Source organism: Gobius niger (genome assembly GCF_951799975.1).
Source record: "Gobius niger genome assembly, chromosome: 3".
Classification (NCBI taxonomy): Eukaryota; Metazoa; Chordata; class Actinopteri; order Gobiiformes; family Gobiidae; genus Gobius; species Gobius niger.
Genome location: NC_136854.1, coordinates 45,096,328 through 45,114,524, shown reverse-complemented (window position 1 = coordinate 45,114,524; position 18,197 = coordinate 45,096,328). Strand labels below are relative to the sequence as shown.

At 43.5% G+C, this 18,197-nt stretch overlaps 2 protein-coding genes across 8 annotated transcripts in view; one reads left to right on the top strand and one right to left on the bottom strand.

Moving 5' to 3' along the window:
- cacna1ab (calcium channel, voltage-dependent, P/Q type, alpha 1A subunit, b) overlaps positions 1-13,141 on the top strand; it is a 217,067-nt gene extending 203,926 nt beyond the window's left edge. For 6 of the 7 annotated variants that reach the window (XM_079553243.1, XM_079553241.1, XM_079553238.1 and 3 more), the window contains 4 exons: positions 408-443; positions 6,458-6,659; positions 8,967-9,187; positions 11,796-13,141. In XM_079553243.1, coding sequence (XP_079409369.1) covers positions 408-443; positions 6,458-6,659; positions 8,967-9,187; positions 11,796-12,425 — 1,089 coding nt within the window. In that variant the 3' untranslated portion in view covers positions 12,426-13,141. The remainder of the gene's footprint in view (positions 1-407; positions 444-6,457; positions 6,660-8,966; positions 9,188-11,795) is intronic. The other variant, XM_079553240.1, reaches the window with a different exon arrangement.
- LOC306961125 (uncharacterized protein) overlaps positions 12,492-18,197 on the bottom strand; it is a gene marked incomplete at its 3' end in the record, with an annotated part of 44,942 nt that continues 39,236 nt past the window's right edge. The window contains exon 5 of the mRNA XM_079553741.1: positions 12,492-12,743. Within this exon, the coding sequence (XP_079409867.1) occupies positions 12,492-12,743 (252 nt within the window). The remainder of the gene's footprint in view (positions 12,744-18,197) is intronic.

Below are 18,197 nucleotides of genomic sequence, written 5' to 3'. Positions count from 1 at the left end.
AAAAAGTCGATTTTGCTTAATATAGGACTTAAAAAAAAAAAACTATTCAATTGGAAAAAAGTCTCATCTAGTACCCGGAAATACCCCAAATACTTAGTTTGATCCTATACAGTCATAGTATCCCTGTGTGGGACGTGAACCAACCGGCCACATGACAAATAAATGCCTTATTTTCAACTAAAAAACAGATTTGTTCTCAAAATATCAGAGTTTGATGTTCGAGAGGCCTCGTTCTCCCTGGTCAGAAGCTCTGTCCCTCCCCCCCTCTCCCCCCTCTCCCCCCTCTCCCTCCCCCCTCTCCCTCCCTCCCCCCCCCTCCCCCCCCTCTCCCCCCCCCCCCCTCTCTTTTTGGCGGCGGTTTCACGTTTCTTTGCATTGGTTTGTCTCGTCTTGTCTTTGCTCTGCAGCGGAGGAGACACAGGCCCAGAGGAAATAACTATTGTGTATGTACAGCTCTGCTTCGCTCTGTCTGTCCTTTCTGTCCCTCCTCATTTTCTCTGTGAAGTCGCTGAATTCGCCGTGTCTGACGTGCGGCGTTCATGTTTGTTTTGCTGCCGCAGCATTGGGAGCATGGCGCCCGTCTGGCATGGGATCTACTGTGCATGATGTGGTTTACGCTTTAACGAAGCACAATATATATTACATTTCACATAATACGGAGGCCTTCCACGTGACGACACATCTTTTTCTTCAGTACATTTTAAAACAACTTTCCTTTTTAACAAAATAAAACTAAGTGCTTAAAATGTGTGTTGAAATGTTATAGAATTACTGCGCTGTAATTGTTTATCACTGTTAAATCACTATTAGAAAAATCAAGACAGTTATTAATTATCGCACTTTTAAGCTCATGTCGTGCAGCCCTACATTAACACATGCCAAAAACAAACTTTTATTATTACGAAACTCGACACTCTAATACACCTTATGTGTGGTTTTGGTAGCTCTGATTAAAGTGAAATAAATAATGATCAAATACTTGTGAAAAGTCACATCTGGACATTTCATATGTATTATTGCGTTTCTTTTCTTTTCTTTTTGTCCGAGGGGGCGTGGTGTTAGTCTGAGGGGGCGTGGTCAAAATCGGTCCACGGACGACTGAGAAACATCCTGTTAAAGTCTTCAATCCAGAACCAGGCTGTTTAAATGCACACGCCATAAAAAGCATCGATCTGCGGCAACACGCGTGTTTCAAAACGTGTCAACAATGTTGTTGAAAATTGACTTGAAACTGAGATATTTCGGCATTTGCCTCTTCACATAATGTCAGTGTCCGTCCAGAGAGGAGAGAGAGGAGATAATCAGAAACCCCCGTTATCTCCGAATCTAGAAAAGCAACTGTGATTTTGATCAAAACTAGCCTCTGTTTATCACTTTTTAGGTTGGTTTTGTCAGACACTAAGGTTAGAGATGTTAAAGATCTTTTACCTTTACATGTTTCAGCGCCATCTACAGGCCGTCATCAGAAGTATCACCGGCGTGCGGTCACGTGTCACTGATCAGCTGTTCTTACTTACGAGGCGTGGCCAGTCTGACGGTCCCAACAGGTCCCACAGACTGGTCACGCCCCCTGCCACCAGGGGGCGTGGCCAGTCTGACGGTCCCAACAGGTCTGACAGACTGGTCACGCCCCCTGCCACCAGGGGGCGTGACCAGTCTGACGGTCCCAACAGGTCTGACAGACTGGTCCCGCCCTCTGCTGCCCGGTGGATTCAGGGCGACAGGGGGCCTAATCATCAAGACTGGTCACGCCTCGGAAGTAAGAACAGCTGATCAGTGACACGTCACCGCACGCCGGTGATACTTCTGATGACGGCCTGCAAATGGCGCTGAAACATGTAAAGGTAAAAGATCTTTCACATCTCTAACCTCAGTGTCTGACAAAACCAACCTAAAAAGTGATGCTAGAACACAAGTAGACACAATGAACGTTACGAAGTTTAGCCTCTGATTAGCTTAGATTTCTCAGGAACCGAGGCACGTAGAATGAAACTGCTTTCACCTACGGAGAGCTTAGAGTCTCGTCATTCAGACCAGCCACAGCCTGTGTCCACAGCTATAACACAGAATACACTGTGGTGCCACAAATATCATGGATTATTGGCACTCAACAGCCAAATCCCCAAAACAGCGCGGCCTCAATGTGTTAAAAAAGTCATCTTGTTATCACTGGTTTAATCAATTTGAATGTTGCTAATATCTCTTTGATGGAGGCAGAATATCTGGTTACTTTAAACGGAAAATCCACAGATATTTCCCTGATAATTTAACATCTGTTCACATCATTAACATCAGTAAATTTGACTCAGCTAAACACTCAAGGGTTTAAGAGGTTTTTATGCATAACTTCGGTAATTGGTGTAAAACTCTGCGGTAGAGAGGTGGCATTGTTCTGTGCATGGCTTGCGCCCTCTGCTGGTCCTGTGTGGTGTTGACCTGGTGCTTGTTTTGTGAATGAAGGAAAGTCCTGTGGGAGTCAGTACATTTGCTGTAGCTTTTATAAATGGCATGTCCTTTTCAATGTGCTTTTGTCATCGTCTGGTCTCACACCAACCACTGTCAAACCTCTCAGCTGTTTCATCTGTAAATATTCTGTATCCTTAAGTTCTAAATGCTTCAGATATCTTCATTACGATGGGACAGATCGTAGATGGGATTCAAAACATTGTTAGGAATGATGGATTAAAGGAACAGGCCACCGTTTTTCCACACTGAGATATGTTCTTACCTGAGCTGTGACGAGTTCTTTAGGACCTGTCTGATCTTCAGTCACGTAAACACAGCGCAGACGGCGTTAGCATTTAGCCTCTCCCTCTCTCCTCTATAGCTCCAAAACAGGTCAAGATAGAAGCTACCAAGCTCTTCCACGTTTCCCCTATTTAAATATGGTTACGTGAAGTGTTCCACTACAAAGTATAATTACACACAATTAAACCATGTGGATTTTCTAAGCGGATAAAAGGGGGAACTATATTGTAAGGCGTAATAATACCAGGAGTTTGGCATCCGCGCAGTAAAGTGAAGATTACTGCACGGATTTCGAACTTGTGTTTTTTGACATTTTTTTGTCATTTTTTTGTCATTTTATTTTTAAAATTTTTGTAAATTTTTTGTCTTTTTTTGTCATTTTTCTTAAATTTTTTGTACATTTTTTGTCATTTTTCTTAAATTTTTTGTAATTTTTTTGTAATTTTTTTGTCTTTTTTTGTCAGTTTTTTAGTCATTTTTTGTAATTTTTTTTGTAATTTTTTGTCAGTTTTTTAGTCATTTTTTGGTCATTTTTTGTTAGTTTTTTGTCTTTTTTTTGGTCATTTTTCGTACATTTTTTGTACATTTTTTGTCATTTTTTGTAAAAAAATTGTAATTTGTAATTACTGCGCGGATTTCGAACTACTCCTGGTATTATTACGCCTTACAATGTAGTTCCCCCTTTTATCCGGTTAGAAAATCCACATTGTTTAATTGTGTGTAATTATACTTTGTAGTGGAACACTTCACGTAACCATATTTAAATAGGGAAAACGTGGAAGAGCTTGGTAGCTTCTATCTTGACCTGTTTTGGAGCTATAGAGGAGAGAGGGAGAGGCTAAATGCTAACGCCGTCTGCGCTGTGTTTACGTGACTGAAGATCAGACAGGTCCTAAAGAACTCGTCACAGCTCAGGTAAGAACATATCTCAGTCTGGAAAACGGTGGCCTGTTGCTTTAAGCCTCTAAAATGGCTCAATGTTGAGTCAAACACGAGGTGAGATAAAGGGCACCCCTGTTCCGTCCCCTCTCAAACGGGGATGTTTCTGACTTTTCACAGTTAATTAAAAGAGAATATTAGCTTGTAAATATCAGGCTTGGTTAGGGGGAACTTACTAAAGACTGAAGACCAAAATAGGGGCATGTTCAATGGCCCAGGGGTAAAGTGGCAGCACACATGCTCGCTTCATTGTGAGATCAAATCCCAGCTCCTACAATTTGAAGGCGGTTCTTCCTGGTTACCTGAAGAAGATAAAAAAATAGATGACCACACCCTCAATAGAACTCAGATTTCAGTGTTTTGCACAATAATAAGTCAAGGATGTTTGAACATGTTAATTGTTGTTCTCTTAGACATGAAATCCTTTGTAATCTGCAGTGTGTTAGAGCTTTACCAGTGGTGATATGGCAGCAAACAGAGCTGTTCTGCAGCGCTTTCCTCTACTGTATGTAAATGGTTTTAGCAAATGTTAGTCTATGCAGTGGGTAATGTTTGTTAGTTCCCCCTAAAATGGAGGTTTTCTAAGGTGAGGTTCCATATATGATATTAGATTTGAAACGCTCCCAAAGAAAGCTGTTTCACTGCAATCTTCAAGGCAATTACATTTTTTAATACTCCAATAGAAAATCCATAATATTGTTGAACTTTATCATTCTTTTGTTTGGTTTTGGGGTCAACAAATCTGCCATGTCATTGATACGACTGATTGTGAGAGAAGCTTTCCCTTTATTAGAAACCCATTGCTTGATAAGACTTTTGTAATATGTGTGATTATGGAGCTTGTGGGCAGTTTGCATGAGGCATGGTCGCCCTCCCTGTGGTCCTGCTGGTTCTCCTGGTTCCTCCGGTTCGGCTCCTGTTCTTGGAAGAGACGCATGGGCTGGATTTTCTGCCTGGAGTTTGCATTTCATCTGCTGTAGACTCTTGGACTGTGTGTTTGCCTGATTCATCTGGATATTACGCGCTGTGTAGTTGTGGCGTAAAACTGAATGAAAATGCTGGGACGTTAAAAGCATTGATGTGTTTGTCATTGAAATAAGAACCTGTGTAAAAGTCCTGTCTTTCCCGTGGACCTGTGGAGAATGGCTCATGAACTGAACTGACTGAGGCCATTCAAATCTGCTGAAGATTTAACTTAATAAACCGTGCTGGGGTTTCCCCGACTCCTGGAAACATGTACAGTCCCACTGGGTCTGGGCTTGATATTTGATAACACAGTTTCAATAGTTTAAAGGTTTTAAAAATCAAACAAGCAAAAGGTGAAGGAGTTTAAGTGGACTTTAGTGGGTAAATAAGGGAAACGTGTCTCATGCTCAGTTGGAGAGTTGAGTGCAGGGGTAGTTTGCTTAGTGGTGGGCGATTTGCAGCGACTAAGATCCTGATCTTGGACTGGAATCAACAAACAGACACCATGGACCACAGGACAGTTTTCAGCGGGTCGTGGGCCTTTCCATAAACGGCAGCTGATAAATCGTTTTTGACAGTTTCTGATAGCATGGCTTTTGGCTCAGAACTCTGTGAAGAAATATCTTATACAACTGTGCCACTCCTCCAAATGTCAATATAAAAGCTTGATCTTTGACAAAATGAGTAAATATAAATAATATGACCTTCCCTTATCCGGACATCACAAGAAAGAAAAACTTTGTACCTCAGTCCTTGGTAGAAAGTCGGGGTCGGCTTCAATCCTGGCGATGATCTCACACAGGATGATCCCGTACGCGAACACATCCACCTGAACAAAGCAAAAACACACTTTCTAATAAGACTGAAGGCAAATAAATAAATAAAAAACAATCCAAAATGGCAACTATTAGCCTCTTTACCGAGAGGATCTTTTTCCTCACGTCAGATTTTTTTTTTCCATCATTTTTTTGTTGGGAACTCATTTTCGTAACTTTTTTGTCATTTTTTGTCACATTTTTGTCATTTCTTTGTAAGTTTTATATCACATTTTTGTCTTCTTTTTTTGGTCAATTTTTTGTAATTTTTTTGTCAAATTTTTATCACATTTTTGTTACATTTTTGTAATTTTGTGTCAAATTTTTGTCAATTTTTTTGTCACATTTTTGTCAATTTTTTTTCAATTTCTTGTGACATTTTTGTCATTTTTTCGTCATTTATTAATCACATTTTTGTCATTTTTTGTCATTTTTTGTCATTTTTTGTCACATTTTTGTCAATTTTTTTGTCATTTTTTGTCATTTTTTGTCATTTTTTTGTCATTTTTTGTCCCATTTTGTCATTTTTTGTCCCATTTTTGTCATTTTTTTGTCATTTTTTGTCATTTTTTGTCCCATTTTGTCATTTTTTGTCAATTTCTTGTGACATTTTTATGACATTATTGTCATTTTTTCGTCATTTATTAATCAAATTTTTGTCAAAGTTTTGTCATTTTTCCCCCACATTTTTGTCATTTTTTTGCCACTTTTTCATCAATTTTTCGTCACTTTTTTGTCAATGTTTACTCACTTTTTTTCAAGTGCCGAGCTGGAGGACTGGTGTAATGTACATGTTTCAGGTTGAAGGGGAACCCCATCCAGACTAATGTTTGCTGTAAAGTGTATCTGCTCTAACATGCAGTGCCTGAGGTCAAACGTGAGACCTGCTGAAGATCAAGTAAATCATTGTTGTAAAGGAACAGACAGGACTTTCCCAGATGCCTGAAACCCTTTGTACCTGAGTTTCACAGACCGTCTTCTCTCCACAGTCGGTGCCAGACTCCAGCCCGTTGCGCCGCTCCTCCTCCAGCCTGGTGCACGGCCGCTCGGGTAGGAACGTGCGACTGGAGGACTACTCCCTGGAGCGCGAGGTGTCCGAGGAGAACCACCGCGGCGGGGGCAGGCGGCAGCGCGACCGCAGCCACCGGACCAGCCAGAGGTCGCTGACCCGCTACACCGACGTGGACACCGGTGAGAGGGGCTTTGGCCAGTGGGATCCTGCCCTTATGAACATGTGGTTCGCCTCAGAGCGTGTCAGAGTCATGTGACGATATCGGGACAGACAGGAGGCGATATCGTGTAAAGATACAGCAGTGTTTGGAGAGTGGAAACAAAGATCAAAGTTTTACTCGGGTGATGCTATGAATGAAGCTGGTGATTTCAGGTCCTGAATTTCTAGTGTGTGCACAGTTATTTGTGTTAAAGCAATACTGAGTAACTTGTTTACCTTAATAAATCCTTTTGTAGTCCCTCTGGGGGTTATACAAGTGTTAAAGGAACAGGCCACCGTTTTCCACACTGAGATATGTTCTTACCTGAGCTGTGACGAGTTCTTTAGGACCTGTCTGATCTTCAGTCACGTAAACACAGCGCAGACGGCGTTAGCATTTAGCCTCTCCCTCTCTCCTCTATAGCTCCAAAACAGGTCAAGATAGAAGCTACCAAGCTCTTCCACGTTTTCCCTATTTAAATATGGTTACGTGAAGTGTTCCACTACAAAGTATAATTACACACAATTAAACAATGTGGATTTTCTAAGCGGATAAAAGGGGGGACTATATTGTAAGGCGTAATAATACCAGGAGTAGTTTGACATCCGCGCAGTAATATCTTCACTTTACTGTGCGGACGCCAAACTACTCTTGGTCTTGTGTCTCTGGCCAGAAAACCACAATTGCAATTTGACTGCCACCGGACCGGAGCACCAATACACACTAACAGAATCACGAAGAAGAAGCTAACAGGCTAACAGGCAAAGCTAACTGCGGGCTAGCTTCACTTTAAACAGTATTTACAGCCAAATTTGTGTTTGAGTTTCTGTCAGCGTAGTAAATTTACAATTAATAGGTTAAAATATCACAACTGCAGTTGCGCTTAAAGGAACAGGCCAGCGTTTTTACATACTGAGATATGTTCTTACCTAACCTTAGTGGAGTTAATATATCCCCGTCTGGTCTTTGTCCGTGCGCTCACACATACGCAGCCTCTCCCACATGTCACATAGCTCCAAAAAAGCTCACGATAGAAGCTACCAAGCTCTTCCACGTGTTCCCTATTTAAATACAGTTACGTGAAGTGTTTTCATGCCAAGTATATTTACACAGAAATGTAGCATGTGGATTTTATAAGCAGATAAAAAGGGGGACTATATTGTGAGGCGTAATGATACAGGAGCAGTAACTCCTAAAGACTTCCCCGCTCACTTCCGTCAGTAGAAGCTGCGTGACTTGTACAGAGCCTTTTACAACAAGCAGAAAATATATTTTGGGAAAGTGCTGCACATTCCTACCTCATGGTGGAGCTCCTGAGTCCTGTGTTGTCGTCCGGGGTGAGTTGTAAATCTGTGAAACATTACTACACTATATACTTTCTGCTTGTTATCACAGCCCGGCACGATGCACGAAAAAGGCATCGTTCACAAGTTATCCAGGCTTCTTCAACTGTTCTCTGCTGCTCTACAAGTCACGCAGCTTCTACTGACGGAAGTGAGCGGGGAAGTCTTTAGGAGTTACTGCTCCTGTATCATTACGCCTCACAATATAGTTCCCCTTTTTACATTTCTGTGTAAATATACTTCGCATGAAAACACTTCACGTAACTTTATTTAAACAGGGAACACGTGGAAGAGCTTGGTAGCTTCTATCGTGAGCTTTTTTGGAGCTATGTGACATGTGGGAGAGGCTGCGTATGTGTGAGCGCACGGACAAAGACCAGACGGGGATATATTAACACGACTAAGGTTAGGTAAGAACATATCTCAGTGTGTAAAAACGCTGGCCTGTTCTTTTAAAGCCTCTAGGGTTAAGAGTTACTTAGTGCTGCTTTAAAACAACATTTAAATTAAATGTACACATAACATAGGCCTATAGGTGGACCAGAACTTGATGTTTGATAGAGTTGAAAGTCAAAGCTAACAATTCCTTGATGACATGATTCTAAAAGGAGGCTAAAGAGTGTGGTGGGGAGTGTTGTTGTTGTGGGATTACCTGGGTTTTTTATTTTTAACTGGTTTCGGTTCTCCAACCCCCTGAGCAACAAGGCGAGAGTAGCTCTTTCGCCTAAAGATGGGCAGTTCTTGTGCAAGTCCACCCGCTCGTATTGTTTAAATGCCTGCTGACCAAAAGCTAAGCCATGAGTTGAGCTGATGAAGCTTCCGACACTGCACAGTACAGACGACTGCTTAGGAACCTGCTGATCTTTTCCCCACGACGCCTCAGCCCCGCGTTCCCGTTCGCCGTTTCTATGTTTCTCGATTGAACTGACTGACTGTTCCGCTAGGCCTGGGCACAGACCTGAGCACGACCACGCAGTCCGGAGACCTGCCCCCCAAAGACCGCGAGCGGGACCGCGGCCGCACCAAGGACCGCCGGCACCACCACCACCACCACCACCACGGCTCCTTCGACAAGGAGCGCTACCACGACTACCACCGGCACCCGCAGGACCGCCACTGGTCCCGGTCCCCGAGCGAGGGCCCCGACGGGAGGGGCCACAGACAGGTGGGAGTCAGGGGCCCGGAAACGGGACTTTGAAAAATGCTAGTACTACGTATATTATTGCATATTTTACAGTTTTTCTCCATTGATAAGACACAAAATGCCGTCGCCGCACCAGGCACCACCTGACTGAGCTCTGGGCAGAGCCTTTAACCCGATGAATGGTTTGAATACAGTTCTTAATCTCTCTGTAAGACAAGTAAAGATCACATTCACTTCATTAACGTTTACTCCTTTCCATTTCGCAGTCATCTCTTCTTCTTATAGTTTCTCTAGTAAAGAACAAATAGCCTTCGGTGTTTGGGGAAATGTGTTAGAAACCGTGTCTTATCAATTAAGAAAACCTGTAATGAAAGTTTGAAAGTGGACATATTATAACCTTAGCTTTAAACCATGTTGTAAAGTTACACACAGGCTGTGTCCGAATGTCCACACTATTCCCTATATAGTGACTATATAGTGACTATATAGCGCTGACGCCATGTTGTAGGCGTGTCCGAATGTCCAGAGAGAAAAAAGAAGTGCACTCGAAATTTCCCACAATGCATCTGGAAAAGTAGTGAGCATCGATGGTCACTAAACGGGTCAATATTTCCCACAATGCACTGGGAGAGTGGGAGAAGAGCCTGACAGAGACAGGTCTGTGAACTAAACACGACTGAAGTAAATCAGCTGTTTCAGTCGAGTGTATTTGTCATGAATAAACGACCAAAATATAACCGGTTACGGTGAAAAGATGCTAACGCTAGCTGCTAACCTTTAGCTGGAGCTGTTAAATGACCGACAGCTTCATGCTAACGCTAGCTGCTAACCTTTAGCTTGAGCCGTTAAATGACCGACAGCTTCATGCTAACGTTAGCTGCTAACCTTTAGCTTGAGCTGTTAAATGACCGACAGCTTCATGCTAACGCTAGCTGCTAACCTTTAGCTTGAGCTGTTAAATGACCGACAGCTTCATGCTAACGTTAGCTGCTAACCTTTAGCTTGAGCCGTTAAATGACCGACAGCTTCATGCTAACGTTAGCTGCTTACCTTTAGCTTGAGCTGTTAAATGACCGACAGCTTCATGCTAACGTTAGCTGCTAACCTTTAGCTTGAGCCGTTAAATGACCGATAGCTTCATGCTAACGTTAGCTGCTAACCTTTAGCTGGAGCTGTTAAATGACCGATAGCTTCATGCTAACGTTAGCTGCTTACCTTTAGCTTGAGCTGTTAAATGACCGATAGCTTCATGCTAACGTTAGCTGCTTACCTTTAGCTGGAGCTGTTAAATGACCGATAGCTTCATGCTAACGTTAGCTGCTAACCTTTAGCTTGAGCCGTTAAATGACCGACAGCTTCATGCTAACGTTAGCTGCTTACCTTTAGCTGGAGCTGTTAAATGACCGACAGCTTCATGCTAACGTTAGCTGCTAACCTTTAGCTTGAGCCGTTAAATGACCGACAGCTTCATGCTAACGTTAGCTGCTTACCTTTAGCTGGAGCTGTTAAATGACCGACAGCTTCATGCTAACGTTAGCGGCTAACCTTTAGCTGGAGCTGTTAAATGACCGACAGCTTCCTCTCGGATAATCCAAGCCATTCATGTAAAATCCATGTGAAGTAAAAGCGTATCTGACTCGTATTTATCATAAATATTCCACTGTCTCATGAGTCTGGTTGGTTTTTATCGCAGAAATACTTTATTCCAGGAGTTTCGCAAACTTTTATCAGATGTAGTCGCTCAATCTGCTGGTGTTCGGACACCGGGCTGTGACCTACTTACGGCGTCTCTGAGCTCACGCTGGGGTGACTTTTTTTCTTTTTTTTTTTTTGCTTTTTTGTGATGACAGTAACGCCTGTAAAAGTGCCAAAACAATCGTTCTGTTTCATAAAATAAATGTTTGTAACAATAAATAAATTCAGATAAAAAAATTAAAAAAACATATCTGCAGCTGCAGCGCGGAGAAAGTCGTGTCTTGTGTCCGAATCGCCAACAGAATCAGTGACTATATAGTGCGGCCTGTGTAGTGAATGAGGGGTTAGGGGATAGTGTGGACATTCGGATACAGCCACAGTTTCAAGTTAATCCTGTTCTGTCCTGATCTGTACTTCCTGGATACAACTGTGTCATTATTCAAACATGAAACTGTCCTCCACATTTACAAGGCCCATAATCCAACTACATATCGGTTCTGAGGTGTTTATCAGTCAGTGCTGAAGCTGGAAACCACGGCGTGAATGGAAACTGAACGGTTTTAATAAGTTATTCTTCCAGCCGCCAGCAGAAGGCGCTCTAATCAAAGCCTTCACCAGCTCCAGCACATGCATTTCATTGTCATTATTTAATTACAGACACGTCATTTCAAATTCTACCACGTCAAACCCAACAGTACCAGTTTTAGGTCTGTTTCAGCCTCGTGTAGGATTAGGGTTAGGGTTATGTCCACTTCAGAGTGACCCTTTAGACCGCGGGTTGTTTGCCGCTGACCTGCTCACACTTTGCATTGACGCTTTTCTCTCTCGCCTTGTGTCTGTGTGTCTGTGCTTCTCCTGTGGATCCTTTGCTTTGTTCACTGCTTTTCTTGTGGTGGTGTGCGGTTTGATTTTCCTTGTGTGCGTTTTGCTGTAGGGCAGTAGTTCCGTGAGCGGCAGCCCCGTCCCGTCCACGTCCGGGACCAGCACGCCGCGGCGAGGCCGGCGTCAGCTGCCCCAGACGCCCGCCGTGCCCCGCCCCCACGTCACCTACTCCCCCGCGGTGAGGAAGCCCGGCTACGGCGCCCCCGCCCCCGGACGCCTGCGCTCCCCGTCCCCGCGCCACTTCTCCCCCCCGGACCACGAGCGGGCGTACCACCACCGGCCGCCCTCTCGCCACGGCTCGCCCCACCACGGAGGCTCCTCCTCCCGGCACGGCTCGCCGCGCTCGCCGCACCGCGCGCGCTGGAGCGGGCCGCCCCCGGGGGACAGCCTGGAGGGGGACGGCCCGTTCTACGAGCACGACTACGAGCCCCCGGCCTACGAGCAGAGCCTGTCCCACGGGAACCCCCACCCCCGCTCCCCAAGGACCTCGCGTCACGGCCCGCCTCCCCCGCCCCACACGCGGAGGGTCCCCAACGGGTACCGCTCGTCCTCGCCCTCCCCGCACCGGCGCGGACCCCCGGGCGCCCCCCCGCACCCGCACCACCGCGGGCCCCACCCCCGAGGCCCCCGGAAAGGCCTCCACGAACCTTACAGCGAAACGGACGAGGACGACTGGTGCTGACCCCGGAGAGAACCGCTAACGTGCTAACATGCTAATGCGCTAACGTGGAAACGGCTCGCCCCCTTTTTACATCGGACTCTCTGAGCTGAGGGAGGGGGGCGCTGGGTCGCGGTGCTGCCACAAGCCTTTTATAAAGACTTCAATCAGTGACACGCAGCACGGGACGGTGCACGCGGGACGTCCGGGGTCAGAACTACAGCTCCCAGAGTGCCCTGCTCTCTGCACGGCTCCGAGAGGCGCTGCGGTCACGGCGGCCGCCATGAGAGCGCTCTGCGATCCCAGACTCCGGCGGCGCCGCTGCAGACGTCCAAACGGGATCTGGGAAAATAAATCAACAAAAGCCAGGACTCCTCTTTTCTCTTAACGCCAAGCTATGCCTCCGAAATCGAACAATGTTCAGACTGACGTGAAAAAAAAAAAAAAGGGAGAACAACCACTTTATTTTAAGAGACTGAACCAGGAAGCTCCGCCTACTACTGCAAAAACCAGCCAATCACAGCGCTGGCCGATATTCGATGAGTTTTATCATCTCTGTTTACTGTTAAAGACTCTTAATGTGACGGCGCTGTGGTGACATCACTTCCTGTCTGGTGGCGGGAGGAGGAGGAGGAGGAGGAGGAGGAGGAGACGGCTGAGAAAAACCGACAAGGGCTGCACGATTTTACCAAAACTTAAAGTGACATGCGGTAACTACGGCGACGAATGCTGAAATCGTTTTTTGCACTGGCCAAACTAACTGCTTTTACTAATTGTTTCCGTGATACGAAGCTCCGATTGGTCGATTTCTTTGAGCTAAAAAAAAAAAGAGTAAATAAAAAAGATGGAATGCCATAACGTTTTTTTTGATAGAAACCTCCTCCGTCGCTCGGCCCCAGCACACGTGGAGCGGGTCACCTGACAGGAAGTGGCATCACGCGGCTGGAACGGGGCGGAGGGGATCGAAAGGGGTTTCAAAAAAGAAGAAGAAAAAAAAAAAGGTGAATTTGCGTATTCCTTGTATTAACTTTCTCGTTCTTCTCGGGACATTTGGAGCTTGGTACTTCTGTTGCATTCGCTCAGCCTCCTTTTTCCCCAACCTTTTTCCAAGTCAAGTCCGAAAAGTGATGGAAACCTTGCATGATTGATTAAAAACATATTGGAGAGGAGGTTTTACTGCTGTGGGTGGGATCAGGGGCTTTCTTTGTTAGGAAAAAGTTTAAGTTTATAAGCCGCGTTCGCCTCCCGCTGGTCCTCTCTCGACTCCATGAACGAGCGCGCAGATGAGGGAATCTTTCTCTACAAGAAACTGAATCAGAAGGTTCGACGACGAAGCCAAAGCGAGTTTATCTTTGTACGAACAGAACTCCCTGATTCCACAGCAGGCGTGTTCGCTCGGCTGCAAACGCCTCCCACTGATCCTTCCTGGTCCTGTTTGCATAAAACACTAGATATTTAGGATCAGACAAGCTGAAAACTAATATCATAGGATTATATATAAAAATATCATAACTTGGCAGAGGACGGTTACGTGAACTTGTGCCATAAATGCTTAAACAGAGTGGAAATGTTATATGAAGTAAGAAAGTGGAATATACAGTAGAACACAGTAAGTACAGAGCAGTGTAGTAGTAGTAGTAGAGAATGTATTGTCCCCGTGGGGAAATTCATGTGCAGTGAGTACACAAATACAACAGTGACACAGCAGACAGATCCAAACACTGACAACACACAAAGAACAAACCACGGCCCGTCAACCTCAGTTGAAATTATGTTAAAATCGTTACCTACATTCCTTAAAAACCTTCTCTGACAGACCAGCTGTGCAGAATGACAAAAAAATAAAAAAAGTCACAAAAAGTCACATTAAAAGTCATGTTTCTGCTGACTAAATTCAACTTAAACTACTCAAGGAGACGAAACCTTGGACTAAAATCCAATCCACTTATTCATAAGCACATTTTATCAACAGGCGTTTCCAAAGTGCTGCACGTGAGATCCACAGTAAATAGGAAAACAAAGAATAAGTTGAAACAACAAAAAAAACATTAAACAAACTAATAATAAATAATTAGAAAACATAAATAAGAATGGATAAGATCGGTGCATCGTCCATGTGGAAGAAGCTCCATGAAGCAGTGAATAAGATTGAATATATTTGAATATTAATATGAAGTTGATTGAATTGATTGATTAAAAAACTAAATAACATGTTAAAAGATTGAGTCTGTAATAAAGTTGAATTGAATTATACATTGAATTGAATAACTGTGGTGGATAGAAACCTGTTTACTGTGGAGTTGGGAGCGAACACGCAGGATGTGGAATCTGCCTCAGACGTTTGACTTTCCGTCACTAGATTAGATTTTATCTCTAAACAAAGACTTTCCGCCCGTGACCATTCGCGGTGTGAAGAAGTGCATCGTTTATGAGAAACAGCAGCAGGAATTTGGTGTTTACTCCAGTTTTAGCCGAGCTACGCCTTGAGATGGCAATGTTACCTCTGGTGGCCGTTTGCGGTACTGCCACAAACATGGAGCAATTTCTTTCCCCCCCAAAAAAAACTACATAAAAAAAAAAACATCCACAAATGGCAGAGATCTTGCGTCTGCTGGTTCAACTCCCAAACCTCGGCAGCCATTTTGTTTGCCTCCTTTGCCGACGGAGCGCGAGAGAGAGACGAGCGGACGGCGGACATTTTCCACTCCTGATTTCTTCTTCTTAATGATAGTCTTATGAAATAATGAAGTCGATGTCAATGCAAAGCGACGCTGATGATGACGACCTGTTGATGATTGATCGCGCTGTTATTGTAGACTCGTGTCATGTGATCCGGAGTATGCTAACGTCCATAATTGTTTACATGCATTCTGTTTTCCGGGCTCCGCCTCCCCCCCTAAGCCCCTCCTTTCTTCTCCGGAAGGTGTTTACCCCCGACCCCCCCCCCCCCACACTTCGATCCTGAGGCCTTCTCCGCGGAAACGTTTCAGGAACGTCCTTTAGCGTCTTTTTTGAGCGTCACGTGTTGTAGCATGGCGCGTTTTTAACACTCTTGATGAACTGCAAACGGTGGAGATCAGGGGGGAGACCGAGAGAGTGAGAGATAATCCCAAAGACCGATCTCCAAACACACGGCCAGGGCTATAACAAAAAAACACAAAAAAAACATCCACCCAGAGCGAATGTGTGCATCTGAACTCAGAGCGCCACCTGCAGGCCGAAAGCGTACATGTACAGAGCAGTATCTTTCCCCTGGACTGAGGCAGGCGTCGCAGCGCAGTCTCTGGCGGTGCAGTGTTGGTGTCAGTCGGTGTTTTACTCAGCGGTGATGTTCTTTCTGTCGCCACTAGAGGGCAGTTATCAGCACACATTCTCAGTCATGCCTTTTTACCCCCTTTTCCGACGAGACGGGCGGCGTGTGCGCGCTGCATCCAGGTTAGCGAAGCCATTGTTGAGCTCACCCCAAAGTCCATCGAAGGTCCACGCTGACAATCCCTGTTTTAAAAAGGTTTAAGGCTTAAAGCTACATGTAAAATAACAAAGGTTTAGCTCAGACATTTCTAAAGTCCAGTGTGTCGTTGTGACCGGCTCGAAGGTCCACTTTGATAATCCCGGTTTTAAAAATGTTTAAGGCTTCAAGTTACATGTAAAATAACAAATAGCTCAGACATTTCTAAAGTCCAGTGTGTCGTTTCCCCCACACCGGCTCGAAGGTCCACGCTGATAACCCCTGTTTTAAAAAATGTTTAAGGCGAGACACTGCAGGTGAATAGGGAAAAAATGTATATTTACAGATATACATTTGCTGTCGATCACTGGCATAAATGTGAGAAAAAAATACATTGCAAGTTTTCTGTCATTTTATCTTTTCATATAAGAACAAGGTTTTATGCATAAAAATGTCCCAAATTTCCTCATCTTTTCGGCGACGAAATCTGAATAATGGACAGAGCTACATTCAAATTTATGGTTTCATTTTATTGATGAATAAGTTGCCAAGACTTTCTCAGAGGGGATTTAGGATTTCTTGTTTAGTTTTAAAATAAGCTGTTTTTTAGTGGAAAAATGTGTAAAAATGTAATTTTTGCCTTATTTTTTGATATTCAAAACTGAATAAATGGGGCTTAAGGGATTAAATAATAAAAAATCCCTCTGGAAAAATCTTCCAAATCTTGTTCAGTCCGAGGCTGGAAAATGTGACGTCTTTAGGTCCGACTGACGTGGACATAGTGTCGCCACAATGACAGAAACATGTGTTTGGAGAAAAAGGGCCTTGAAATTGCGTTCTCCCATATAAGTCTATGGGGGAACATTGAATCAGCGCAATATTTAAACATGTTATTGTGAAGATTAGGCATATTTTCTGTTTCCGGGTGAAAGTTTATATGTTCAGAGACAGATTTGGCCCAAAACCTGAAAACTGAAAAAATTGAGTTTTGCCTGTAGTGTCTCCCCTTAAGGCTTCAAGTTACATAGTTAAATGTTTAGCTCAGACATTTCTAAAGTCCAGTGTGTCGTTGCCCCCACACCGGCTCGAAGGTCCACGCTGATAATCCCTGTTTTAAAAAATGTTTAAGGCGAGACACTGCAGGTGAATAGGGAAAAAATGTATATTTACAGATATACATTTGCTGTAGATCAGTGGCATAAATGTGAGAAAAAAATACATTGCAAGTTTGCTGTCATTTTATCTTTTCATATAAGAACAAGGTTTTATGCCTAAAAATGTCCCAAATTTCCCATCTTTTCGGCGACGAAATCTGAATAATGTTAGAGCTACATTCAAATTTATGGTTTCATTTTATTGATAAATTAGTTACCGAGACTTTCTCAGAGCGGATTCAGGATTTCTTGTTTAGTTTTAAAATAAGCTGTTTTTTAGTGGAAAAAAAAAGCTTATAAACATATAAAAGCTTATATGTTCAGAGACAGATTTGGCCCAAAACCTGAAAACTGAAAAAATTGAGTTTTGCCTGTAGTGTCTCCCCTTAAGGCTTCAAGTTACATAGTTAAATGTTTAGCTCAGACATTTCTAAAGTCCAGTGTGTCGTTGTGACCGGCTCGAAGGTCCACGCTGATCACCCCTGTTTTTTAAAGGATTTGTAATGTTTATGGCAGCAGAGTAAACACTGATATAGGGCAGAACATTTTAACAAATAGATGAACGTTTTCAAGCTTTACTGAATATAAAAATTGTTCCTTCAGTAGATTGAACAAGATCGGTCACTGGCTTTCGTCTGTAAAGCACTTTTTCTAATAGACTTGTGTAGATACGCCCCCTGCGATACCTCTTAGACCCCCCGGAGGCCCCGGACCCCCCTTTAGGGACCACTGGGTTAGATGTGTTGATACTGTTTATCAGTCGACAACAAAAAATAACAAGAAAACTCATTTTTAAAAAGAAATGTGAACCTTATTCTTTTAAAAAATAGTTTTATATTCGTGCACAAAAGATAGTTTATGTAGCAAGAGGTCATTTTACTAGCTTAGCTTTCGCAATAACATCAAAGATAACATCAATATCATCATTGCTGTTATGAAAGGGTTCACAAACTCAGTGTTTTAACATAAGAAAAATAGATTAACAATAGGTTATTTATTACCGTTAACATTTTAAGGGCATGTAATCAAGATAATAAACAAGAGATAGACGAGTAATAAAGTATAAAACAATACTAAATATACTAAAAAAACATATATAGTTAGAATAAAATAGAAAAAATGAATACCAGCTGATACTAACAGAATAATGAATGAGTGGGAGGATCTGCCAAACTGCAATAACAAGCTCGATGA